The following is a 27,872-nucleotide window of genomic DNA, read 5'->3' on the forward strand; positions in this document are numbered from 1 at the left end:
CGCAGGAATGCCATTTTTCGAAGCTAATTGTGTCCTTGCATTTGTCACAAAGCCACTCTTGCGTTGCCTTGGCTGTGTGCTTAGGACCGTTGTCCTGTTGGAAGGTGAACCTTTGCCCCCAGTCTGAAGTCCTGAGCGCTCTGGAGCAGGTTTTCTTCAAGGATCTCTCTGTACTTTGCTCCGTATATCTTTCCCTCGATCCTGACTAGTCTCCTAGTCCCTTCTGCTGAAAAACATCCCAACAGCATGATGCTGCCACCACCATGCTTCACCGTAAGGGCTTGGTTTTTGCTCTAATATGCACCGTCTGTCACAGTTTCTGTGTTATTTGATTGTTGTTCCCTTAGGTTACCGCTGGAGGGCACCCTTATCCTGTTTTCTAGTTTCCAGGTTACCCTGATTATTACTTTTTGGATTCACCTGTGTTAAATTAAATTACCTTCTCTGTTCACCTGGTTGCCTTGTTATTTAGGTTCCTCAGTTGGCCTGTATCTTTGCTTAGGTTTCATGTTTTATTGGTGTGCTCTTGTGTGGTTGCCTTGTTTCTGTTAAGACTAAGTAAAAGTTCTGGATTTACCCTTACCTCTGCTTGCTGTGTTTCTCTGTGCCTGGGTTCGAGTTCGTACTAGCAGTATTGTTACACTGTCAACTGTGTGACCTTAGGGTTAGGTGCCTTTCCAAATCATGTCCAATCAATTGCTTTTAATACATGTTGATGATGCTCTTGTCACTCTTTTCAAAGATTACGGAAAAACTTGAATAGATCTATCTGGACATCAAAGTCATTATTGTATGTAGTAGGTACAAATGATAACCCCTTATTGAGAACACCAAGGTGGGCTAGTGTCAGGCTCTTACTTGATAAGTTTAAGACATTTGGCTCCTGTTGGACTTGGGGTCCGTCCTGGATCTCAATTGGTAGGTATCGTGGGGTGGCAGTGGATTTCTTCTTCCCCCGACGTGTGTGTCAAACCATCTTACGTACTGGGGTGTTGTCCCTGACATTGTTCCCGGTGTCCCTGCCGTCTGTTGTAGAAACAACGCTCACCATTGGTAGAGGAACCATAGGTTGCGCTGTCTGCCGATCGATGGTCTGACAGAGGGACTCTGCGTATGTCAACGACTTGTCTCTTCCTGTTTTTTGGTTTATTGTGCTCAGGATCTCTGCCAGAGGTATATGAGTCTGTTGTTATTTTCTTCCAAATCGCGTTTATGCTTGTTAATTTTCTTCTCCTTCAAGTTCGGTCGTAATCTTGGTCAGCGTTACTCTTAATGAGATCATCCAGTTTGATAGGATCATTAAGCTCGTCTCGTAGAGCTTGCTGTGAATTGTCATTGGAGGTTTCGATCAGAATGAGAGTATGCCAACAGTGTGCAAAGCTGTCAGCAAAGCAAAGGGTGTCTACATTGAAGAATCTCAAAGGTAAAATATATTTAGATTTGTTTAACACTTTTTTTTAGGATTCTGCTTACATTCAGCTTACATATGTCTAATGGTTAACCCTATATTGATTCTGCTTACATTCAGCTTACATATGTCTAATGGTTAACCCTATATTGATTCTGCTTACTACTTAGAAGAAAACAGTGTAGGTACTGGAAAATTGTAAAGGCACTGGAAAATTCCCAATAGATCTTATATCGACAGGTGTGTGCCTTTCCAAATCATGTCCAAACAATTACATTTACCACAGTTGGACTCCAATGAAGTTGTAGAAACATCTCAAAGATGATCAATGGAAACAAGATGCATCTGAGCTCACTTTCATGTCTCATAGCAAAGGGTTTGAATACTTATGTAAATAAGGTATTTCAGTATTTTATTTGTAATACATTTGCTAAAATTGATAAAAACCTGTTTTTGCTTTGTCGTTATGGGGTATTGTGTGTAGATTGATGAGGGGGAAAAGTCAAGGGGTCTGATACTTTCCGAAGGCACTGTAATTAATATTAGGATTTTTCTTAACATAAACCAATGTAATTCAATCTCCCCGAGTTAGCATACTCTACATTTCATGCCCAAATAATCTCAAATTAACTTCTAATCAAGTCGTCGAATTTTGAGTCTGTTTTCAACTTTAAAAGAATCCTCAATACACCTTACAAGAAATTAGCTTTAAACCAGAATTTTTCTCCTGAGGTGGACCTTCTGACTCATCTGGCTAGGGGTGGACCAATGATTTCAGGACCCTGACTTCGGGACACTGACTTCAGGACACTGACTTGAATGAGGTAAATCATGTTCCACATTTAAATAATACAACGAGCATGGAATTCAAATGAACAAATACCCCCTGTCATTTTACAAGATATAAACCTCAGTAACAGTTGAGCGCATTTCCACATCTATACCACTAGCCGGCAATGTAGCTGACTTATCAAAGTGGCTATCGGAGGGTCTAATCAGCCCCTACACCCTCCATAATTTCACTCCCTCAGCTTTGGGACACTTGTGCACAGGGGTGCAACTTTGGTTTAGAAGTGGGGGGACATAACTTGGCAGGGGGTCTGGGGTCTTCGCATTTTTTGGGACGTCTTGAGCTCATTGCCTGAATTTCTACACAATCTAATATGACCCATGGCCCTTATAGCCCTGTGTATTTGGAAATACAAAAAGGAAGCAAAAATGCACACAGTCATCAAGCTAGGTAAGAGTGTCACGGCCGATGCTGGAAGAAGACCAAGGTGCAGCGTGGTAAGCGTACATTTCTCTTTTTATTTAAAATGTCACCAAACAAAACAACAAACGAAAAACAACCTGACCAGTACGACGCTCGCCACGGGAGGCACGGGGAGTTGGCTCAGGTCTATAACCTGACTCCGACAATCTCCCCGTGTTTTTTTTGGGGGGCTGCCTCTCGGGCTTCCTTGCCAGCCGTGTTCCCTCGTAACGATGGGCCCCTTTACCAGCTGCCTCCGCCTTCCTGGCTGCTTCCACCTGTTCCCATTGAAGGCGATCCCTTCCGGCCAGGATCTCCTCCCATGTCCAGGATCCTTTGCCGTCCAGGATGTCATCCCATGTCCAGTCCTCCTTTTTACCACGCTGCTTGGTCCTTTTTAGTTGGGAAGTTCTGTCACGGACGATGCTGGAAGAAGACCAAGGTGCAGCGTGGTGAGCGGAGTTCTTTTTATTTCAAATGTCGCCAACAAAACAACAAATGAAAAACAACCGTGAAGCTTAAGGCTATAGTGCCACAAACAAAGACAACTTCCCACACTGAAAGGAGGGAAAAGGGCTACCTAAGTATGGTTCCCAATCAGAGACAACGATAGACAGCTGTCCCTGATTGAGAACCATACCCAGCCAAAACATAGAAATAAAGAAACATAGAAAACAAAACATAGAATGCCCACCCCAAATCACACCCTGACCAAACCAAATAGAGACATAAAAAGGCTCTAAGGTCAGGGCATGACAAAGAGATCGTTATTGAATATGTTTAATTGATTGATAAGACTGAACTAGATCAATGATAATTCAATAATCAATATTGTGTTACAGCTTTAACCAACAGCGTAACAAAATGAACAACTCTTACAAATAAAGTACAAAGACTTAACTTTTGATTGTCGTTATTAAGACATCTTCTATATCAAATTTCAGCCCGAGCCGCCTGCACCACTACCAGTCTAGTCAATAACTCAACTCTCTCCCCAACACAACTTCCTTCCCATCTTTTTTCTTCCTTCCCACGTCTCAAAGGTTTGGAAATCAAAAGTTTAATAAAAACACACATAAACCTCCTACACATTAACCCACAGAAACAGTGCATCCTCCATATACTGCAGAGCTCTTTTTACTTGCACACACTGTGGCTGGGTCACCCCATCCTGTCTCTAGGGGTGCACGGCCCTGCAGCGCCCCATCACAACACACTCCACTCAGCTTTAGGAAACGTTCATTATCGGTTTCAGGTCTATTAGGCCAAGGCCAGAGTGACAACCAACAGTACGGCAGACCCACAGGGCCAGGACTGAGCAGTCCAGCAGCTAAGGATTGCCTAAATAGGTATCTCCCCTGACCTAGGCATGTTTTCAATTCAGACTCCTTTTGTCATACAGTATTCCATTATAGGAATCCAGACCTTATGAAAGTTGCAGTGTACCCTTAATCTTGTAATACATGTAATTTAGTGATACATAACTTGACATTTCTGCCATCCATTGTGACATTGTGGGAGGATAACCAATCTTCAAATGAATAGAAATGCATTTATTAGCCACTATAAATGCTAGGTTACACAGTTTCTTCTGATAACAGTCTCCAGTATCAACATTTCCAAGAAAACAAAAACAGGGAGAATCTGTAGACATAGTCTTTGCCAGAATTCAGCCGACCTTCACAAGACCATAACACATACAATTATGTCCCCTTTTGTGTGTTTTACAACTCCAGAAGAATACTGAAGTGCAAGATATTCAGTTTAACTAGTTTATAGTACCTTTTATGGATGGTCTTAAATTACTGCAGTTTATGTCTGAGATTATATGAACAGAAGCAACACAGACAGCAGTTGCCTCTGTTCATCTCTCCCGTGCTGGCCTTCACACGCCTGTCTGCGCACTCTGTGTTGTCCGTGTGTTCCTAAATCCAGCCTCCTGCTAACCCCACCCTGCTTCTGCATATGACAAAGAGGCGTGCATGAACATGTAAATGAAGGGGTGAGGGGAAGGGAGTTATTTGGGAATCACCCAAAGAGAACGAAAAAAGGAAAGAGCCAAAAGGAGGAAGCACAGCCACAACATCAACCGCTCCCTCATTATAGGCTACACAAAATGCATACACACATTTTGCCTGTCCCACCAGTTTAAACTGATATCAAACATATTTTACTGGGTCCTACATCCAGACAAGGATTGATTTACATTACTGGTGATCGATTTATCTAGTGTCGTACTTGTGACCAGTATTAATAGGATCAACTAAATCCTTTTGTGACAATATTGGAGGAACAATGCGCTTTATTAAGCCATATGTTCTGCTTTTCATTGGTGGAATATTCTTCCTTCTGGGGTATGTAAACCATTTTGACATTACTTCCTTTTTCTGTGATTAAATTAAGGGCTTTTGTGATAGATTTTCATATTAGTTTCTAAGAGCTCTGAGATGTCATTTTTTAGATATATTTCTTGAATGTGAGTATGTTCTAATCTGTTAAGGGTTGGATGGATTGAAGAAATGAGATTTAATCAAGAATTAAGATATAACATACCTCTTGAAAACTAAAATTACATAAATGATTTATCAATATCTGGTGTTGAAATAAACTATCAGCATTGCCTAAAATGTAGTTCTCTTTTCTTTATTTTTTATTTGTGAATGTATTATAATAGTAGCAGTAACTGTAGCCAAAGTATTAGGCCATTTCTTCACCCTATACAACAATAATATGATATAATTTTATTGATTTTGTGTTGTATGAACATATTATCTAATCTTGAAGGAGGTTTACATAAAACATTTCATGTCATTTTCTAATTTGATCACTCTGTTGTCACAGATCATTTTTCTGTGCTGCAGGAAATTCAAATGAGACTCGTCATTTACATAAATTCAATGAAAACAAGCAATTCTCATTCTCGCTCAAGACAACGTAGTTCAACTTAATGAAACCAGTTATACCACCTTTGTAAGTACTGTAGTATACCTTCATAACACATGTATTCATTATCATTCATAAGTATTTTTCCAAATAAAAGCCCATCATTACAGAACTACAATAGGAGGGGACAATGTTATGTCTGTTGTTATGAGTAACTTATTCATAAGACATATTCACCATAGTGCTCCTGACAAAACCCAGTGATGTTGTTAGAGATGTGATATCTAAATTTGAAAAACAATCCAGCGGCAGGAGGATTTGATTCTAAAAATAAAAAAGTGATATATTCTAAAAGGAAATTAGTTTTGATAGGCTATTGTTTAATAAACTATATAAAACAACGATTATTGATGTGTATGGCTGCATTTCAAATACATGTTGGTATATTTGAATGTCACAGTTGTTGGACCTGCAGTAATAGGACATGTATTCTGTCTGGTGCTTGAGCGAGCGAGTGTGAATGAGAACTGTGGGTTTTCATTGAATTATGTAAATTACAAGTGTAGTATAGTCATATGAACTTGTGGCACACACTTTTAGGTCCTCACATGGTACAGGTCAGTACCTTTAAGGGTACCTGTGCGCAAAATCTAGTATAATGGTACATTTTTCTTCCCAACATAGACAATGTTTAAAACGTAGGTGGAGCAATGTGCTGCCGGGGACTCAATAGCATAATTTGGGGGCATAGTTTAAAATAAGGCTCTTCAACATAGTTCCTGGAAAGCTAATGTTTTGTAGATTTTCACTCCAAAGCTAGTATACTGTCGCACACCGGATTCTAAGAATTAGCTGGTTGATAAACTGAATCAAGTTACAACTGGGGTTAGAGTGAAAACCTACAGGACGGTAGCTCTCCAGGAACAGGGTTGGAGAGCCCTGGTCTAAAATACAGTGCCTTGCAAAAGTGTTCCTACCCCTTGGATTTCTTCAAATTTTATTATGTTACAAAGTGGGATTAAAATAATTTTAATTCATTTGTTTTGTCAATCTACAATAAATACTCTGTAATGTCAAACTTAAAAGAACACACTGAGTCAATACATGTTAGAAACACCTTTGGCTGTGATTACTTCTGTGAGTCACCTCTGTAAGAATGTCCTCTGTGTTGTCTTAGGAATTCAGCATTCTCTGTTTTGTTCTTGCCAACCTCCATTGTCTCACCTCTGAGAGGCAGAGGTGACGTCATGTACTGTAAGTGAGATCTGATTGGAGGTTAACTTTATAGTCACTCTATTGGTCACCAACTCAGATTGTGAATCCAAACAACTCAGATGCTTAGAAAAGGGTCTAAGATTCATTGTTCTTTCTCATTTTTGTTCCTGCTCTGGACTTTTGGGGCTATGATTTCTCTCGCTTTCTGATCATGGTTAGAATAATGTTTTATTAATGTTAGTTATGCCTTGTGTGTGAATCCATTTATTTTACGAGGTAATTCAATATGGATGTATCCAAATAAATGTCACTTGAAAGCAGCTTTAACAAATGCAAATGCAGCTACTTTGTTGTTATTCTGCCTGCACTTTTTGGCGTTAATGAAAGTTAGCAGTAGTTGGCTAGCTAGCAAGCAAGGGAAAAGAACATTGCCAGCCACTATAGTAATGAAACATTTAGAACGAACGACCATAGATAGAGAACAAAAAGATTGAAATTGCTGGGTCGCGTCTCTCGCTACCGAACCGATAGAATGAATGACCAGCCGGCTTGGGTAGCAATCCTAGATTTGTGTCGGGACTATATCTTGTGGAAGGATGAAATAGTATGAATAAATTAATCAAAAAACATATTTAATGAAAAGGTCAATCATTATTTGAATACTGTATGTTGAAAACAAACGGTAACACCGTGCCAATATATCCTCCAAACACTGGCTTCTTAGGCATTACCACTTAAGTATTCTACATACTTAATTAATGAGTATATACCAAATACTTTAAGTTAATTTTAGTATATTGTAAACTAACGGTATCCTTTCAGTTGAGCATACTAGCGCTACACCTGTCTACCGGAAGTTGATGCTGTTGCTATGCAATTTCTTGCTATTTAGCTAGACATCTTATGACTTTGGGTGTGTTTGTAAATTCAATCCAGAGTACCAGAGTCCGCTCGCAGTGTGTTCGTAAATTCAGAGCATTGTCAGATTGTCCATTTGGAGTGTTCAACGCTCACACTGGACACTCTGTCCGAGGAGTAGGGTTGATCCGAGTGTTCTGACCTCACAACGGCAGTCAAGTGCCCAAGCTAACTGGCTAACATTGGATAGCTTGCTAGCTACATCCAGACACAAATGAGAGAACACCTCACTTTGACCATTTTACTCGCCCTAGTAGAGCTGGTTAGGCTGTTTTCATGTTATCCAGAGCGTTGGTGACTATAACTGTGGTGCTAGCAACAATTTAATTATGCTTTTCTGCCAATGTTTACTGACACCGGACATATTCAACGTGTGTTGAGCATTCGTAAATGAATCAAGTTATTCTGCGCTCTGGTACACTCAGATGAGAGTGCTCTGAAATCAGAGTAGATAATCAGAGCGTATTTACGAACGTACCCTAATTAACAATGTTCATTGAGAACGCACAACAACTATGCCACTTAGCTAAGCTAAGAATGACGTGAATAATCAAGTCAATAAACATTGGCTAGTTAGTTAGATAGCATATAGTTAATATACTGGCAAATTCGCTGTATTAGTAGCCAACTAACGATAGGTAGCTAACATATCGGTACATACTGCTGTAAGGATATGTTATGCAGTTCGTAAGGATAGATTAGCTAACAAATTGTCAGCCAAAGTAACTTAACTTATTTGAAAAGTGAATTTGTATCTGTTCTCGTCTGACTTCGACTGCAAATCTGAAAACGTTGTAAAGTCACGCCCATTTTCTGAAGAATTTCATTATGGGCGCTAAAAAACCCAAAATCGTGTCCAATGCTTGTATACTTTGTATTTTGGCTAACAGAGGTAGTAGAGTTTGTCATAGCACTCACACGTACATGTATGTGCATAAATATATACAGTATGTATGCATATATTTACACTATAAACATAAATACAAGGGGGGAAAATTATGTATTTCTTTCTCAAAACATTGTATTTTCATCCAGATTTCAGGATGAACAGTAACAGACAAAACAAATATAGTAGAAGATAAACAAATAGGCTTGTCCTTGTCCTCCTCCAACTTGTCCTCTTCCTCCAACTTGTCCTCGTCCAATTCCCCCTCTTACTCCTCTTCCTCTAACTCTCCAAAATTGGCCTCCATTGTTGTCCAAATCAAGAATGCCAACCTGAATCCTATTTATAGTGCTCAAGTTTTGATTTCTAAGTGTAGAAAATAGCTATGTGTTTTCACACGTGAGCACTGGGTGTAGGTAATCGGTAAATGAGTGTGGCATTTGGAATGGCAGTGTTTTCCAAACGAAACACAAGACCTGTTAGTTTTGAATGATGTGTCTAATGTAGAGAGCTGTGGTTAGTGTTTTGCAAAAAGTGTGTTTTACAAATGCAAACTGAGTGTAAAGCAGATAAAGGGCTTGCAGTTTTGCAGAATTGATCTGAAGATTAGGTACATGAGATAATGGTTTCACTGAGTGTGCCTCAAGTATCACTATTAGTGTGTAAGCGAATGTAAAAAACGAAGTAAGTTACTAGCAGTTACTGGCCATTAGGTTACTGTGCATTTTACAATAACTTACTGACAGATGGTTGTCAGTTAGGTAATGTCAAATTCACTGCAGCTTCTGTTGCTGGACTTTAAAACCATCTAAACTATCTCATTGTAAAACAGGCCATGCAAGCCATACAGATCCATTCTGATATCACACTCGCAGTAAGGAAAAACGTGGCTAGGGACTGGGCGGTGGGAGATTCAATAAATCAACTAAGTAGCTTGTGACACAGTTGATTTATATCATCTCCCACGCTTGTGACACTTAGGCTTATGCGCCACATCAAAACAAATCAACGTTTATATGCACTGGATACAGCATAAACAAACTTAACACGATTGAAGCAACTGTTTATATCAGTTTGAGTATTTCCAACATGAGGTATTTTTTATGTATAATATACTTTGCTTTTAGGGTTTCATTAACAATATATTAAGTGCAAACTACTTACAGCATCTCAAATTGGTTAGATTTAACTTCATTTGATAATTTACAGAACTGTTATTGTAAATTGGATCTCAATTTACTCTGGATAATTTACTCAAAATTAGTTGTTTGATGAAACAACACCTACATGGGAATATGCATAAAAGTAACAAACTTCACTTTCATAGATTTTTTATTTTAATTGCAATGTGTTTCGGCAAAATAATTACGTTTCAGTGGCAAAGTCAACATAAGGGAAATTATCACTTTTCAACCTCATTTGTCCTCTAGCAGCTTCCCAAAAATCAACATATGTGAAAACGTCATGTGTTCTAAAAAAAATACATGGTTTTAATGAATGTTAATGTTGTAATAATGTTCATGTGATTTTAAGCAAATATGAGCAGGCAAATTTAGGCCCGATACCAACGCATCAACAAACAAAAAACATCCAAGATGGCGTAGCAGTCAGGCGTCTTGTGTTCGTCTAGTCGTGTCCCGTGTATATATCTTTTTACATCTTTTATCTATCTTCGCATATATTTTTTTAAATATTTTTCTTAACCTCAACATACTCTCCTGGAACCCGCCTCACCCAATGTGGTATGGATCTGCAATTTTCTTTACTTTAGAACCGGAATCCCCAAAAGAAGCTAGCCAGCTAACAGCTAGCTAGTAGTCAGCTAGCCACTGCTAGCGGTCATCAGCTAACCTTTAGCCCGGACAACTCCTGTCAGTCTCCACAGCGCGATTCAACCCAGAGCATATCAGACTTCTTCTTCTCCATATCTCTGGACTCCTACTGCAAGCTCGGAACCTTTTCACCTGGATTATCGCAGCTAGCTTGCTGCTATCCGAGTGGCTACTCTTGGCTAACGTCGCTGTCCCGAAGCAAGCACCAATTAGCCTGGAGCTAGCCTATGCTAGCCCCATCTCCCAGCTAGATGAAGATAATCATCACCCACTCCTTCGGCTACAATACCTATTTTGCCAATTGGCCTGGACCCCTTTTACTTCCGATACGGAGCCCCGCCGATTCATCACGACTGGACTATCGACGTAATCCGCCCGAGGGGGTTTTAAAACAAGCTCCTCCGTTGCGACGTCTCCTGAATGACCATCTGCTAGCCGCTAGCCGCTGAAGAGGTCCATCAGCCAATTTCTTGGGCTACTATACCTATTTTGCCATTTGGCCTGGACCCTTTTACTACACGGAGACCTGCTGAGCCATCATGACAAGTCTGGCGACGTAACCGCACGAGGGGGCTACAACAGACTTCTTCCGCTGCGACGTCCCTCTTAGGCCCTTCTGCTAGCCTACTAGCCCCGGCCCGCTAGCTGTCTGAATCATCTTGTCTCCAGCCCGCCTAGCTACCCACTGGACCTCTATGATCACTCGGCTACGCATGCCTCTCCCTAATGTCAATATGCCTTGTCCATTGCTGTTTTGGTTAGTGATTATTGCTTTAGTTCACTGTAGAGCCCCAAGCCCTGCTCAATATGCCTTAGCTAACCCTTTTGTTCCACCTCCCACACATGGTGACCTCACCTGCTTTAAATGGTGTCTCTAGAGACAACACCTCTCTCATCGTCACTCACTGCCTAGGTTTACCTCCACTGTATTCACATCCTACCATACCTTTGTCTGTACATTATGCCTTGAATCTATTCTACCACGTCCAGAAACCTGCTCCTTTTACTCTCTGTTCCGAAGGTACTAGACAACCAGTTCTTATAGCCTTTAGCCATACCCTTATACTACTCTGTTCCTCTAGTGATGTAGAAGTTTATCCAGGCCCTGCAGTGCCTAAATCCACTCCCATTCCCCAGGCGCTCTCATTTGTTGACTTCTGTAACCGTAAAAGCCTTGGTTTCATGCATGTTAACATTAGAAGCCTCCTCCCTAAGTTTGTTTTATTCACTGGTTTAGCACACTCTGCCAACCCGGATGTCCTAGCCGTGTCTGAATCCGGGCTTAGGAAGGCCACCAAAAACCCTGAAATTTCTTTCTCCAACTATAACATTTCCCGACAAGATAGAACTGCCAAAGGGGGCAGAGTTGCAATCTACTGCAGAGACAGCCTGCAGAGTTCTGTCTTACTATCCAGGTCTGTGCCCAAACAATTTGAGCTTCTACTTTTAAAAATCCACCTTTCCAGAAACAAGTCTCTCACCGTTGCCGCTTGCTATAGACCACCTTTTGTCCCCCGCTGTGCACTGGACACCATATGTGAATTGATTTCCCCCCATCTATCTTCAGAGCTCGTGCTGTTAGCTGACCTAAACTGGGACATGCTTAACACCCCGGCCATCCTACAATCTAAGCTTTATGGCCGCATGGCAAGCGGTACCGGAGTGCCAAGTCTAGGACAAAAAGGCTTCTCAACAGTTTTTACCCCCAAGCCATAAGACTCCTGAACAGGTAATCAAATGGCTACCCGGACTATTTGCATTGTCTGCCCCCCCAACCCCTCTTTTTACGCTGCTGCTACTCTCTGTTTATCATATATGCATAGTCACTTTAACTAAACAATCATGTACATACTACCTCAATTGGGTTGACCAACCAGGCTATCTGCATTGTGTTCCACCCACCACCCGCCAACCCCTCTTTTACGCTACTGCTACACTCTGTTCATCATATATGCATAGTCCCTTCAACCATATCTACATGTACATACTTCCTCAATCAGCCTGACTAACCAGTGTCTGTATGTAGCCTCGCTACTTTTATTGCCTCACTACTGTATATAGTCTTTTTACTGTTGTTTTATTTCTTTATCTACCTATTGTTCACCTAATACATTTTTTGCACTATTGGTTAGAGCCTGTAAGTAAGCATTTCACTGTAAGGTCTACATCTGTTGTATTCAGTCCACGTGACAAATAAACTTTGATTTGATGCCCTCAATCTCACAAATTTTCCATGAACCTACCAGGTACCACCCCAAATCCGTAAACAAGAGCACCCTCATAGATATCATCCTAACCAACCTGCCCTCCAAATATACCTCTGCTGTCTTTAACCAGGATCTCAGCGATCACTGCCTCATTACCTGCGTCTGTAATGGGTTTGCGGTCAAACGACCACCCCTCATCACTGTCAAACGCTCCCTAAAACACTTCAGCGAGCATGCATTTCTAATCGACTTGGCCCAGGCATCCTGGAAGGATATTAACCTTATTCCATCAGTAGAGGACGCCTGGTTGTTCTTTTAAAAAGTGCTTTCCTCACCATTTTAAATAAGCATGACCCATTCAAAAAAACATGTAGAACCAGGAACAGATATTGCCCTTGGTTCACTCCAGACCTGACTGCACTTGACCAGCACAAAAGCATCCTGTGGCGTACTATATTGGCATCGAATAGCCACCGCGATATGCAACTTCTCAGGGAGGTTAGGAACCAATATACACAGGCAGTTAGGAGAGCAAAGGCTAGCCTTTTCAAACAGAAATGTGCATCCTGTAGCACAAACTCCAAAACGTTCTGGGACACTGTAGAAAAAGTCCATGGAGAAAAAGAGTACCTCCTCCCAGCTGCCCACTGCACTGAGGCTAGGAAACACTGTCACCACCGATAAATCCACAATGATTGAGAATTTCAATAAGCATTTTTCAACGGCTGGCCATGCTTTCCACCTGGCTACCCCGGTCAACAGCCCTGCACCCCTCACAGCAACTTGCCCAAAAGGTCCCCCTTTGCCCAAGCCTTTCTTCTTCACCCAAATCCAGATAGTTGATGTTCTGAAAGAGCTGCAAAATCTGGACCCCTACAAATCAGCTGGGATAGACAATCTGGACCCTCTCTTTCTAAAATGATCCCCCGAAATTGTTGCAACCCCTATTACTAGCATGTTCAACCTCTCTTTCGTATCATCCAAGATCCCCAACGATTGGAATGCTGCCGCAGTCATCCCTCTCTTCAAAGGGGGAGATCCTCTACACCCAAACTGCTACAGACCTATATCTATCCTACCTTTCTAAGGTCTTTGAAAGCCAAGTTAACAAACAGATCACCGACCATTTCGAATCCCACCGTACCTTCTCCGCTATGCAATCTGGTTTCCGAGCTGTTCATGGGTGCACCTCAGCCACACTCAAGGTCCTAAACGATATCATAACCGCTATTGATAAGAGACAATACTGTGCAGCTGTATTTATCGACCTGGCCAAGGCTTTCGACTCTGTCAATCACCACATTCTTATCGTCAGACTCAACAGCCTTTGTTTCTCAAACGTCTGCCTCGCCTGGTTCACCAACTACTTCTTAGACAGAGTTCAGTGTGTCAAATTGGAGGGCCTGTTGTCCGGACCTCTGGCACTCTCTATGGGGGTGCCACAGGGTTCAATTCTCAGGCCGACTCTTTTCTCTGTATATATCAATGATGTCGCTCTTGCTGCTGGTGATTCTCTCATCCACCTCTACGCAGACGACACCATTCTGTATACTTCTGGCCCTTCTTTGGACACTGTCTTAACTAACCTCCAGACGAGCTTCAATGCCAAAAAACTCTCCCTCCGTGGCCTCAACTGCTTTTAAAAGCAAGTAAAACTAAATGCATGCTTTTCAGCCAATCGCTGCCCGCACCTGCCCGCCCGTCCAGTATCACTACTCTGGACGGTTCTGACTTAGGTATTTGTAGTTGTCCACATATTCTAGGTGTCTGGTTAGACTCTAAACTCTCCTTCCAGACTCACATTAAGCATCTCCAATCAAAAATTTAATATAGAATCAGCTTCCTATTTCGCAACAAAGCATCCTTCACTCATGCCGCCAAATATACCTTCGTAAAACTAACTATCCTACCGATCCTTGACTTCGGCGATGTCATTTACAAAATAGCCTCCAACACTCTACTTAGCAAATTGGATGCAGTCTATCATCGTGCCATCCGTTTTGTCACCAAAGCCCCATACACTACCCGCCACTGTGACCTGTATGCTCTCGTTTGCTGGCCCTCACTTCATATGTCACCAAACCCACTGGCTCCAGGTCCTCTATAAGTCTTTGCTAGGTAAAGCCCCGCCTTATCTCAGCTCACTGGTCACCATAGCAGCACCCACTTGTAGCATGCGCTCCAGCAGGTATATTTCACTGGTCACCCCCAAAGCCATTTCCTCCTTTGGCCGCCTTTCCTTCCAGTTCTCTGCTGCCAATGACTGGAACAATCTGCAAATATCACTGAAGCTGGAGACTAATTTCTCCCTCACTAACTTCAAGTACCAGCTGTCAGAGCAGCTCGCAGATCACTGCACCTGTACATAGCCCATCTGTAAATACCCCATCCAAATACCTCATCCTCATGCTGTTATTATTATTTCTTAAATTTTTTGGACAGCTGTTATCAATCTGATAATTACACCTTGCCTCCCTAGGTTGTAGTTACACCATTTTGTGTATACCAACCAAATCCTCTCAGATCTTCACAACTGTGTAGGGTTTAGGGGACGATTTGGGATAGGGCCTTTGTAGCCCTCTGGGAGGGGAGGCAGAGAGAATTAGAGGGAACATACTTAAATTCACACAAGATATGAGATAAGACAGGAGAAATACTCCACATGACAGACTGACCCTAGCCCCCCGACACAAACTATTGCAGCATAAATACTGGAGGCTGAGACAGGAGGGGTCGGGAGACACTGTGACCCTGTCTGACGATACCCCCGGACAGGCCCAACCAGGCAGGATATAACCCCACCCACTTTGCCAAAGCACAGTCCCCACACCACTAGAGGGATATCTTCAAAGATGGTTCTGATCCTTCTAAAAATTCACCCAAATTACCAAATTATATATACAGTTGAAGTCAGAAGTTTACATACACCTTAGCCAAATATATTTAAACTCAGTTTCACAATTCCTGACATTTAATCCAAGTAAATATTCCCTGTCTTAGGTCAGTTAGGATCGCCATTTTATTTTAAGAATGTGATATATCAGAATAGTAGTAGAGAGAATTATTTATTTTAGTTTTTATTTCTTTCATCACATTCCCAGTGGGTCAGAAGTTCATATACACCCAATTAGTATGTGGTAGCATTGCCTTTAAATGGGTTAACTTGGGTCAAATGTTTTGGGTAGCCTTCTACAAGCTTCCCACAATAAGTTGGGTGAATTTTGGCCCATTCCTCCTGACTGAGCTGGTGTAATTGAGTCAGTTTTGTAGGCCTCCTTCCACAGACGCTTTTTCAGTTCTGCCCCTCAAATTTTCTATGGGATTGAGGTCAGGGCTTTGCGATGGCCACACCTTGACTTTGTTGTCCTTAAGCCATTTTGCAACAACTTTGGAAGTATGCTTGGGGTCATTGTCCATTTGGAAGACGTTTTTGCGACCAAGCTTTAAACTTCCTTACTGATGTCTTGAGATGTTGCTTCAATATAAATCGAAAATTTTCCTTGCTAATGGTGCCAATCTATTTTGTGAAGTGCACCAGTCCCTCCTGCAGAAAAGCACCCCCACAACATGATGCTGCCACCCCTGTGCTTCACGGTTGGGATGGTGTTCTTCGGCTTGCAAGCCTCCCCCTTTTTCCTCCAAACATAACGATGGTCATTATGGCCAAACAGTTCTATTTTTGATTCATCAGACCAGAGGACATTTCTACAAAAAGTACTATCCTTGTCCACATGTTCAGTTGCAAACCGTAGTCTAGCTTTTTTTAATGGCAGTTTTTGAGCAGTGGCTTCTTCCTTGCTGAGCGGCCTTTCAGGTTATGTCGATGTAGGACTCGTTTTAATGTGGATATAGATACCTTTGTATCTGTTTCCTCCAGCATCTTCACAATGTCCTTTACTGTTGTTCTGGGATGGATTTGCATTTTCCACACCAAAGTACATTCATCTCTAGGAGAAAGAATAAGTCTCCTTCCTGAGTGGTATGATGGCTGCGTGGTCCCATGGTGTTTATACTTGAGAACTATTGATTGTACAGATGAACGTGGTACCTTCAGGCGTTTGGAAATTGCTCCCAAGGATGAACCAGATTTGTGGAGGTCGACAATTTTTAATCTGAGGTCTTGGCTGATTTAATTTTCCGATGTGAGGCAAAGAGGCACTGAGGTTGAAGGTAGGCCTTAAAATACATCCGCAGGTACACCGCCAATTGACTCAAATGGTTTCAATTAGCCTATCAGAAGCTTCTAAAGCCATTAAATAATTTTCTGGAATTTTCCAAGCTGTTTAACTTTTACTTGGTACTCATCCCAGATCCGGGAGCACCCCCCACAGTAAAAAAGCTGACTAGCATAGCCTAGCATAGCGTCACAAGTAAATACAAGCATCTAAATATCATTAAATCACAAGTCCAAGACACCAGATGAAAGATACAGATCTTGTGAATCCAGCCATCATTTCTGATTTTTTAAATGTTTTACAGGGAAGACACAATATGTAAATCTATTAGCTAACCACGTTAGCAAAAGACACCACTTTTTTTACTCCATCAGTAGCTATCACTAATTCGACTAAATAAAGATATATATATAGCCACTAACCAAGAAACAACTTCATAAGATGACAGTCTGATAACATATTTATGGTATAGCATATGTTTTTTTAGAAAAATGTGCATATTTCAGGTATAAATCACAGTTCTACATTGCAGCTGCAATCTGAAATAGCGTTGGAAGCAGCCGGAATAATTACAGAGACCGACGTCAATTACCAAAATACTCATCCTAAAACATTTCTGAAAAATACACAGCATACAGCAATTGAAAGACACAGATCTTGTGAATCCAGACAATATTTCAGATTTTCTAAGTGTTTTACAGCGAAAACACAATATATCGTTATATTAGCATACCACATGAGCTAACATCACCCCAGCATTGAATCAAGGCAAAAGGGGCGATAACGTTATCGCCACCAAAATATATAAATTTTTTCACTAACCTTCTCAGAATTCTTCAGATGACAGTCCTGTAACATCATATTACACAATGCATATAGAGTTTGTTCGAAAATGTGCATATTTAGCATCACAAATCGTGGTTATGCAATGTAATCTGTCAAAACATGGCATGCATTCTGGCCGGCGCCATCTTGGAAAGGCACCTAAGTTTACGATTATTTATCGATTAGATTGACTAAAAAAATTCAGGTTGGACAGCTAATGAAAGATGCATTGGTTATTAATGCAACCGCTGATTTTTAAAATGAACGTTACTAGACATACATTGTGAGTTACAGCCAGACTAGTGCCGCAAAAAATGGCCGACAACTGCGTTTACATTTTTCCACATAAATACGGAATAAAATCATAAATAACGCTTACTTTTGGACGAGCTTCCATCAGTATCTTGGGCAATGTGTCCTTTGTCCAAAAGAATGGTTGCTTTGTTGTAAAACGTCCTCTTCAACTTCGGAACTAGCAGCTAACGATAGCTACACGGCACACACATGTCCAAATCCTCAAACGCAATACTAAGGAAATTCCGAAAAATAGCAATATACTCGCATAAACTGATATAAATCGGTTTCAAATAACTTCGTTATGATGTTTCTAACACCTATATCGAATTAAATCACAGACGGATATATCTTTGGTCAATAACGAGAGCTTTTGAGCATGCCATTCTGATGTCCTCTCTTGCGTCCTGGCGAGCGTCCAAAAGAAGGGACATCTCACTCCATTGCCTTTTATAAACTCTGAGAAACACGTAGAGACGCCATTCCACTTCTCATTGGTTACTGACATCCAGGGGAAGGCGGGTGCAGTTCATTTCGATCCATAGGGCACACACAGAGCTATAAACTGATCCGAGATCAGAGACTATTTCAGAGCTTCGCATGTCCTGTCATGATTTTTGCTGTAGAAAGAGTTCTGGTTCACCCACAGACATAATTCAAACGGTTTTAGAAACTAGAGATTGTTTTCTATCCAATAGTAATAATAATATGCATATTGTACGAGCAAGAATTGAGTATGAGGCAGTTTAATTTGGAGACAATATTTTCCAAAGTGGAAACAGCACCCCCTGTATTGAGAAAAGGTTAAAAGGCACAGTCAACTTAGTGTATATAAACTTCTGACCCACTGGAATTGTGATACAGTGAATTATAAGGGAAATAATCTGTCTGTAAAACAATTGTTGGAAACATTGCTAGTGTCATGCACAAAGTAGATGTCCTAACCGGCTTGCCAAAACTATAGTTTGTTAACAAGAAATTTGTGGAGTGGTTGATAAACAAGTTTTAATGATTCCAACCTAAGTGTATGTAAACTTCCGACTTCAACTGTAAATCATGAATAAGAGGTCAAATAGTGGTGAGATTTGAAAAGATTAAAAAAGACAGCAGATATTGTTAAGCAGACAAATGAGGCACCACAATTACCCTTCTGCAGGAAAATTCCTCTTAGTAAACTCAAAAGTATTTTAGATAGAGTAAACTTTGCATTAAACATAACACTTTGTAATAAGCATTGTACACTGTTCTGCTGCACAGAACATTTGAAATACTCAAGTAGTGCTGATTCAAAACAATGCACACTGACTTGACTGAGAAATATCAGTAAACGGCAAACACAGAACATCACATCTGATTAAAGTCTTAGGTCACCTAGGCAAAAGCACATTCAACATTTTACACTTGCCATTTAGGCCAGGGTTTCCCACAAAAACATCCTCTCCACCTTAAAAGTATATTTCAGTTCTTTGGGATTGCTTAGTTATGTTGTGGAAAGAACAGCTGCTTTCCCCCGTAACATGGACTCTTTACAACATGACTAAACGTTGTTGCTCCTTGTTTTAGCAAGTTGTTGCAGCAAAAAGGGATCATGAAATATACTCACCCGGTCAATGGCTTACCAAATCAAAAATAGAACACACTGACTTGACTACAGAAATATCAGCAAAAGTAAACAGCATACTGATACAGTCTTTGATTTGAGTCGGCGGTTGCCTTGGTAAAAGCTGCACCTTCAATGTTACATCCTTGCCATTTAGGCCAGAGTTTTCCAACCACCAGAGTTTACTCCTGGGCCTTGGCTTAACAAGTAAAATAAAAAATCCCCAAGCACATGGGGTTGGGTAGATGGTTTTGGGAACCCCTGATTTAGGCAAGTAACTTCAAATCAAATCAAATTTTATTTGTCTCATGCGCAAAATACAACCTTTCACCTTACAGTGAAAAGCTTACTTACGAGCCCCTAACCAACAGTGCAGTTAAAAAAACAGATAAGAATAAGAGATAAAAGTAACAAGTAATTAAAGAGCAGCAGTAACAAATAACAATATATGGAGGGGGGGTGCCAGTACAGAGTCAATGTGCGGGGACACCGGTTAGTTGAGGTAGTATGTACATGTAGGTAGAGTTAATTAAAGTGACCATGCATAGATGACAACAGAGAGTGGCAGTGGTGAGGTGAGGGGGGGGGGGGGGGGGGGTCAATGCAAATAGTCTGGGTAGCCATTTGACTAAATGTTCAGGAGTCTTATGGCCTGGGGGTAGAAGCTGTTTAGAAGTCTCTCGGACCTAGACTGGGCGTTCCGGTACCGCTTACCGTGCGGTAGCAGAGGGAACAGACTAGGGTGGCTAGTCCTGCCTTTATCTGCCTTTATTTGGCCCAAATATAGACGTTTTTAAATTACGTATTTGAACTTTTATTCATGTTAAAATGGCGCTCATTCGTGTTAAGGTGGCGCCGGTAGACAGGGCAGCTTCTAGCTCGTAAGCAACTTTGCAGTTTTTTTGTGTGTGTTATTTCTTACATTATTAACACAGTAAGTTTTTTTATGTCATTACATACAGCTGGAAATAACATTGGGATATCAGAGCGGTGGCAACTCACCAGCATTCCAACCAGAAATAGGACTTCCCCATATTGGATCCTTTGTTCGTAGCCCACAAGGCAATTGAACTTATCCCAGAGGCTGCTCCAAGATGCCGCCGGCGTAGAAGAGGCATTCGGAGTGTACTTCTAGTCTGACGCAGGAGGCGTGCACATCATCCACTGCATCGAGTACATTACTCGCTAATGTTCAGTCCCTGGACAATAAAGTAGATGAGCACAAGGCAAGGTTCTCATTCTAGAGAGACATCAGGGACTGTAACATACTCTGTTACATGTGTGGTCCCGTGTGGCTCAGTTGGTAGAGCATGGCACTTGCAACGCCAGGGTTGTGGGTTCATTCCCCACGGGGGGACCAGGATGAATATGTATGAACTTCCCAATTTGTAAATCGCTCTGGATAAGAGCGTCTGCTAAATGACTTAAATGTAAATGTACATGGAATCATGGCTCTCTCTCCGGATATACTGTCCCCTTCCATACAGACAGCTGGATTTTCAGTACATCGTGCAGACAGGAATAAAGAACCCCATAGGAAGAAGAAAGGCGGACAAGGCCCTCCCCAGTCTTCCTTCTGCAAATCATATCACGACTCCATTATCCTTCACCCGTCTTATAGGCAGAAACTCAAACAGGAAGTACCCGTGCTAAGGTCTATTCAATGCTGGTCTGAACAATCAGAATCCATGCTTCAAGATATATTTGATCATGCGGACTGGGATATGTTCCGGGTTACCTCTGAGAATAACATTGACGTATACACTGACACAGTGACTGAGTTCATCAGGAAGTGTATAGGGGATGTTGTTCCCTCTGACTATTCCTACCCAAATCAAAAACTGTGGACAGATAACAGCATTCGCACAAAACTGAAAGCGCAAACCATCGCTTTTAACCACGGCAAGGTGACTGGGAATATGGTTGAATGCAAACAGTGCAGTTACGTCAATCAAACAGGCAAAAGGAGTCGCAATTCAACAAAATGTATCACTTACCTTTGATCTTTGGATGCTTGCACTCACAAGACTCCATGTTACACAATAAATGTTTGTTTTGTTCGATAAAGTCCCTCTTTATGTCCAAAAACCTCAGTTTTGTTGGTGCGTTTTGTTCAGTAATCCATTGGCACAAAGCGCGGTCACAGCAGGCAGACGAAAAATCTAAAAAGTACCATAAAAGTTTGTAGAAACATGTCAAACGATGTTTATAATCAATCCTCAGGTTGTTTTTGTCATGAATAATCGATCATATTTCAACCGGACAATAGAAAAGAAAAACAAGAAAGGCACACTCCCGGTCATGCGCAGGCCACATCTCTGGAAATATCCACTGTCCACTCATTGAAGGTGGTGTTTCTCCCTAATTTTTCAGAGTAAAAGCCTGAAACTATGCCTAAAGACTGGGCACATGTAGTGGAAGCCATAGGGAACGTGAACTGCGTCATAAGTCTTTGTATGGTGGATAGGCTTTCAATGGAAAACAGCCATTTCAAAATAATAGCATTTCCTGGATGGATTTTCCTGAGGTTTTTGCCTGCCATATCAGTTCTGTTATACTCAGACATTATTTTAACAGTTTTGGAAACTTTAGAGTGTTTTCTATCCAATACTACCATGCATATGCATATCCTAGCTTCTGGGCCTGAGTAAAAGGCAGTTTACATAGGGCACCTTATTCATCCAAACTACTCAATACTGCCCCCGGTCCCAGAAAGGTTAATGGAAAGTCATGTTTTTCTACAGACTCCAGGAAGAAACCAAGGGCAGTTGATGCTTGTTGTTAGTTGCTGCACCGAGATACATGATCTATAGAATATTGGGTATTACAAAAAAATAACACATGTATACAAAAACAGCTGTGCTGTTGTATAATTCAAACCCATTATGAATAGAAAGCATTGGATTAACCACGTTGAGTCAAACAAACATGACCAACTTCAAACACCATGGGGGATCAATCGGTTACCTTTCTTGAGAAGCAGTCTATGTCACCAAATCTGTTGAAAGACCGTTTTAGACAGTTTTATATACTTGCCAAATCAGCCATCATGCAGTGAAATATACAGAGGCAGCATTGTATGGGCTATGAGTTATAGGACTAAATGTGTACCCCTAAGCTGAAGGGGGTCTAAGCTTACCTGATCAACTTGCGGTTGGTGTCCACGTGTATGAGGGAAAGAGGGCCGAGTATGTTCATCTGACAACACCTCCAAGTCGTGTCATTCTTTCCTGCAGCATCGACATGATGCATTGAGTCCCACAATTGCATACACTGGACTCGGTGACCCAGTGCTTTCAGATGTCCTCTCACCATACTAATTGTGGTGAACTTGTCTTGAATGTGGCCACCAGATTGTCCAGCTCCTCATCTGTATGTTCCCCTCACGTGATTCCGTATTCCAGCATTCTGCGTTGGACAGTTTGTATTGAGATGCCAATCATTTGTTAGGTTAGATTACTTGTTGGTTATTACTGCATTGTCGGAACTAGAAGCACAAGCATTTCGCTACACTCGCATTAACATCTGCTAACCATGTGTATGTGACAAATAAAATTTGATTTGATTTGGGCAATGCAAGGTACAGGCAGATCCATTTCAAATCAGCTGTCGAAGGTGCTGTTCTGACAATCAGTTTAGAACGTCCCATTTCACCATCAACAACTCATCAACAAAAATTGATGGGGCACATCTTTCTTCCATTTCAGCATTGACTAGGTTACACAGTTTGGAGAGACTCTGCAAGTCTACTTAATTTGCTAGTGAGCTGATAAATATAATCTCATTGGTGCAGACAAACTGTAAGTAATCAAGATCCAGGGCAGGCGGCAGGCGTTGCATGGCTTACTGCAATCTGTATAGGAGCCTCTCCATAATGTGCCTCCCCATCGCCTGTGAGGACATATGAAAATTGTAATTTGACCAGTTGGTAGGCAAGTTTGGGTCTTGGCTTGAAGGTATTGTTAGGGGAATAGCTATTTAGGATTGTCGCTGGTTTATCTCTCTCTCTCTCACACACACACACACACACACACATTCACTCAGGGCAAACCTTTCACTATGGCTGGCAGTGGCTAGCTGTGACGTTACAGGCATACAGTTTTGCGATTCATTCCATTTCGCTATCTAGTCTGACTCCATAGCCAGCCAACTAAGCTAATGTACTTCAAAATTGTCAGTCACGGGTCAATAATGTAAGGATATTAGAAGCGTATCCATCTAGTACATTTAATGACAAACCATGTAACTACTTTGGTAAACATACGAATTACCTGTTGCCCAAAGTTCGGCGCAGGTGTTGGTAACTGGTACGCCATGTTCAGAACATGCGGCCACTGTGGGAAAGATTTGGCGTGTAGTGGTGACGTCAGAACTTCTGGTTACGTAGCCAATAGAAAAAAAGCCTTTATATCATGTTCATTGATTGGGTTAAGATGAACCATCACTCCAAAACTAGTGGACCAATGGAGACTCATTGTCTTCCCCTCGCTTTAAACCCTTCATGAAAAAGAAAGAAGCCAAAACTCACAATCCAAAAAACTGCCAATGAAAGCAAAGAAACAGACATCGAAAGCAAAGATATGAGTAGCGTAACCGAAAGGTAGTAAATGCAGGCAAGAGCATAGGCAAAATGGGTTAAATAGGATTGGTTGTTGGGAAAGTTTAACTGAAAAGATTTCAATTGTTTTTTTCAATATCAATTATTTCACCCTTCCACGAAAATATGTTAACATTTTCAACTTGATTTTTCATGTTTACAATTTATTTTATTTTAAATTCAATACATATGGCGTGAAATTGTCCCCATACTACACCCCTGTCCAGTCATGTGAAATCCAAAGATTAGGACCTAAAGAGTTTATTTCAATTGACTGATTTCCTTCTAATTTACATTTACATTACATTTAAGTCATTTAGCAGACGCTCTTATCCAGAGCGACTTACAAATTGGTGCATTCACCTTATGATATCCAGTGGAACAACCACTTTACAATAGTGCATCTAACTCTTTTAAGGGGGGGGGGGGTTAGAAGGATTACTTTATCCTATCCTAGGTATTCCTTAAAGAGGTGGGGTTTCAGGTGTCTCCGGAAGGTGGTGATTGACTCCGCTGACCTGGCGTCGTGAGGGAGTTTGTTCCACCATTGGGGTGCCAGAGCAGCGAACAGTTTTGACTGGGCTGAGCGGGAACTGTACTTCCTCAGAGGTAGGGAGGCGAGCAGGCCAGAGGTGGATGAACGCAGTGCCCTTGTTTGGGTGTAGGGCCTGATCAGAGCCTGAAGGTACGGAGGTGCCGTTCCCCTCACAGCTCCGTAGGCAAGCACCATGGTCTTGTAGCGGATGCGAGCTTCAACTGGAAGCCAGTGGAGAGAGCGGAGGAGCGGGGTGACGTGAGAGAACTTGGGAAAGTTGAACACCAGACGGGCTGCGGCGTTGTGGATGAGTTGTAGGGGTTTAATGGCACAGGCAGGGAGCCCAGCCAACAGCGAGTTGCAGTAATCCAGACGGGAGATGACAAGTGCCTGGATTAGGACCTGCGCCGCTTCCTGCGTGAGGCAGGGTCGTACTCTGCGAATGTTGTAGAGCATGAACCTACAGGAACGGGTCACCACCTTGATGTTAGTTGAGAACGACAGGGTGTTGTCCAGGATCACGCCAAGGTTCTTAGCACTCTGGGAGGAGGACACAATGGAGTTGTCAACCGTGATGGCGAGATCATGGAACGGGCAGTCCTTCCCCGGGAGGAAGAGCAGCTCCGTCTTGCCGAGGTTCAGCTTGAGGTGGTGATCCGTCATCCACACTGATATGTCTGCCAGACATGCAGAGATGCGATTCACCACCTGGTTATCAGAGGGGGGAAAGGAGAAGATTAATTGTGTGTCGTCTGCATAGCAATGATAGGAGAGACCATGTGAGGATATGACAGAGCCAAGTGACTTGGTGTATAGCGAGAATAGGAGAGGGCCTAGAACAGAGCCCTGGGGGACACCAGTGGTGAGAGCACGTGGTGCGGAGACAGATTCTCGCCACGCCACCTGGTAGGAGCGACCTGTCAGGTAGGACGCAATCCAAGCGTGGGCCGCGCCGGAGATGCCCAGCTCGGAGAGGGTGGAGAGGAGGATCTGATGGTTCACAGTATCAAAGGCAGCCGATAGGTCTAGAAGGATGAGAGCAGAGGATGTTATGTCAAATGTTATTGTTCACATATTTAGCAGATGTTATGCAAAATGCTTGTAACTGTTATATGAGCTGTAACCCAGTAAAATCTTTGAAATTGTTGCATGTTGCTTTTATATTTTTTTTTTTGAAAACTCTGTTTATTAAGTTTTACACACACAGACAAGACAAAGCAATATAAATAATATACTCAACTAGAAAAAAATACAAATAATACATTAAAAAAAAATTGCTTTAAAGATACCATACTTTAGACAAGTTAAACACACCAGGCAGAAGGCTACAAAGGTTAAAGGGCAATCTATAGTATAGGGACAGAGCAACCACCTCACCATTGTTCCTGTAAACAGTCAAGGGATGGGGTGGAGAAATGCAACCACTCACAGACAGTCAAGGCCACAGACCAACCATCCACTGGACCAAAAATGAAAAGTTTACAATGCTTTAAAATAAAAAATGAATAATAATAATTTTATGTAGGCGTGAACAAAATTTAAAAATAAAAATAACTGGGAAAAACAAGCTCACACCTTAGTCTCTGCCCGGGCAAGATGAACAAGGCATCCGCAGGTCACAATCAATAAGCACATCAACCTTAATGCCCCCCCCCCCCCAGAAAAAACACAGAGAAATGCTCATCCAACCCCTAAGTAAGTCACAGGGGGGTCAAATACAGACTTATTTTGGTTTTAATAGGAATGCCATCAGAGGATGGACTGTTTAAAGTAACACCGGAATGGAGCCCAAGCCTCATTAAACAGTTTGGGGTTCCCACGTGAATTGAATTTAATTTTTTCTAGTTTCAGAGAGCACAACACATCTCTCACCCAATATGTATAAGATGGGGGAGCTGCCATCTTCCAGTTCTGTAGTATTAGCCGTCTAGCTAAAAGAGTTGTATAAGCAACAGTGTCCGACTGGATTCTTGACAGGGGGGTACCTATGGGCAGTACACCAAAAAGGGCTGTAAGGGGAGACGGATCTATAACAGTGTCATATATATCAGAGAAACATTTAAATATGAATTCCCAGAAACCTGACAGTTTATGACAGCCCCAGAACATATGCAACAGTGTGGCTGGTTCTATTTTACATCTGACACAGGTAGGATCAAAATCAGAGAATATTCTTCCAAGTCTGGCCCCAGACCAGTGGATACGGTGAACCACCTTGAATTGAATGAGGCTGTGTCTAGTGCTAAAAGAGGACGAATGCACCCTGCGCAGCACAGATTCCCAGGTGTCTTCCCCAAGTTCCTCCCCCAAATCCTTTTCCCATCGAGTCTTTAAAGGCACCAAAGAAGGGTTCTGTAAGTCATGAATGATTGCATATACATCTGAAATTGTGCCCCTAGGAAGCTTGTTCAGCTCCAAGATGCTCTCTATAGCTGTATTCGCAGGCATATGGGGAAATTCAGGTGTGTTAGCTCTGACAAAGTTCCTAGTCTGGAGATAGCGGAAAAAGTGGGATTGGGGGAGGTTGAACCTTTCCTGTAGCTGAGCAAAAGAGGCAAATGTGTCATCAAAGAATAATTGGGCTAGTGAGGAGAGGCCTAGTGAGTGCCAGATGCCAAAAGCCCCATCATTCAAAGATGGAGGAAATAAAATGTTCTGATTGATTGGGCCTGATAGAGAAAAGCCTCGGAGGCCAAAGGCTAAACGGAACTGATTCCAAATTTTAAGAGACTGCTTTACAATTGGGTTGACACACCTTTTGCCTAGGGACACTGGGAGAGACGAGCACAACACAGAAGAAAGTGCAGCAGGTTTACACGATTCAGACTCCATCTGGACCCAGAGTGGTCTGGGGCCAGTAGGATCAGTCTGCAGCCAGTACAGAAGGGCTCTGAAATTTGCAGCCCAATAGTATGTCTGAAAATTTGGTAGAGCTAAACCCCCCAATGACTTAGGCTTCTGTAAATGTTTTTTACCAATCCGTGGTACCTTGCCATCCCAAATGAAATGCATGAATGTTTGATCCAGTGAAATAAAAAAAGATTTTGGAATAAAAATGGGTAAACATTGAAATAAATATAGAAATTTGGGCAACACACTCATTTTAATGACATTAATCCTTCCGATAAGAGAAAGAGGTAGCGACTTCCAAAAAGTAAAAGATTGTTTCAAACTGTCTGCTAGAGCAACCAAGTTTTCCTGAAACAGATTTGAATATTTCCTTGTCACTTTAACTCCCAAGTAGG

The 27,872-nt window shown here is 41.8% G+C and overlaps 1 protein-coding gene across 2 annotated transcripts in view; it reads left to right on the top strand.

Annotated features, from left to right (window-relative positions):
- The first annotated feature begins 1,276 nt into the window (after positions 1-1,276).
- LOC139580502 (globoside alpha-1,3-N-acetylgalactosaminyltransferase 1-like) overlaps positions 1,277-27,872 on the top strand; it is a 40,709-nt gene continuing 14,113 nt past the window's right edge. The window contains exons 1-2 of one of the 2 annotated variants that reach the window (XM_071409265.1): positions 1,277-1,423; positions 2,141-2,232. In XM_071409265.1, the coding sequence (XP_071265366.1) occupies positions 2,228-2,232 (5 nt within the window). In that variant the 5' untranslated portion in view covers positions 1,277-1,423; positions 2,141-2,227. Of the gene's footprint in view, positions 1,424-2,140; positions 2,233-4,708; positions 5,015-27,872 lie in introns of those variants that run through there. The other variant, XM_071409257.1, reaches the window with a different exon arrangement.

The sequence above is a fragment of the Salvelinus alpinus genome, chromosome 1 (assembly GCF_045679555.1).
Source record: "Salvelinus alpinus chromosome 1, SLU_Salpinus.1, whole genome shotgun sequence".
NCBI classification, from domain to species: domain Eukaryota; kingdom Metazoa; phylum Chordata; class Actinopteri; order Salmoniformes; family Salmonidae; genus Salvelinus; species Salvelinus alpinus.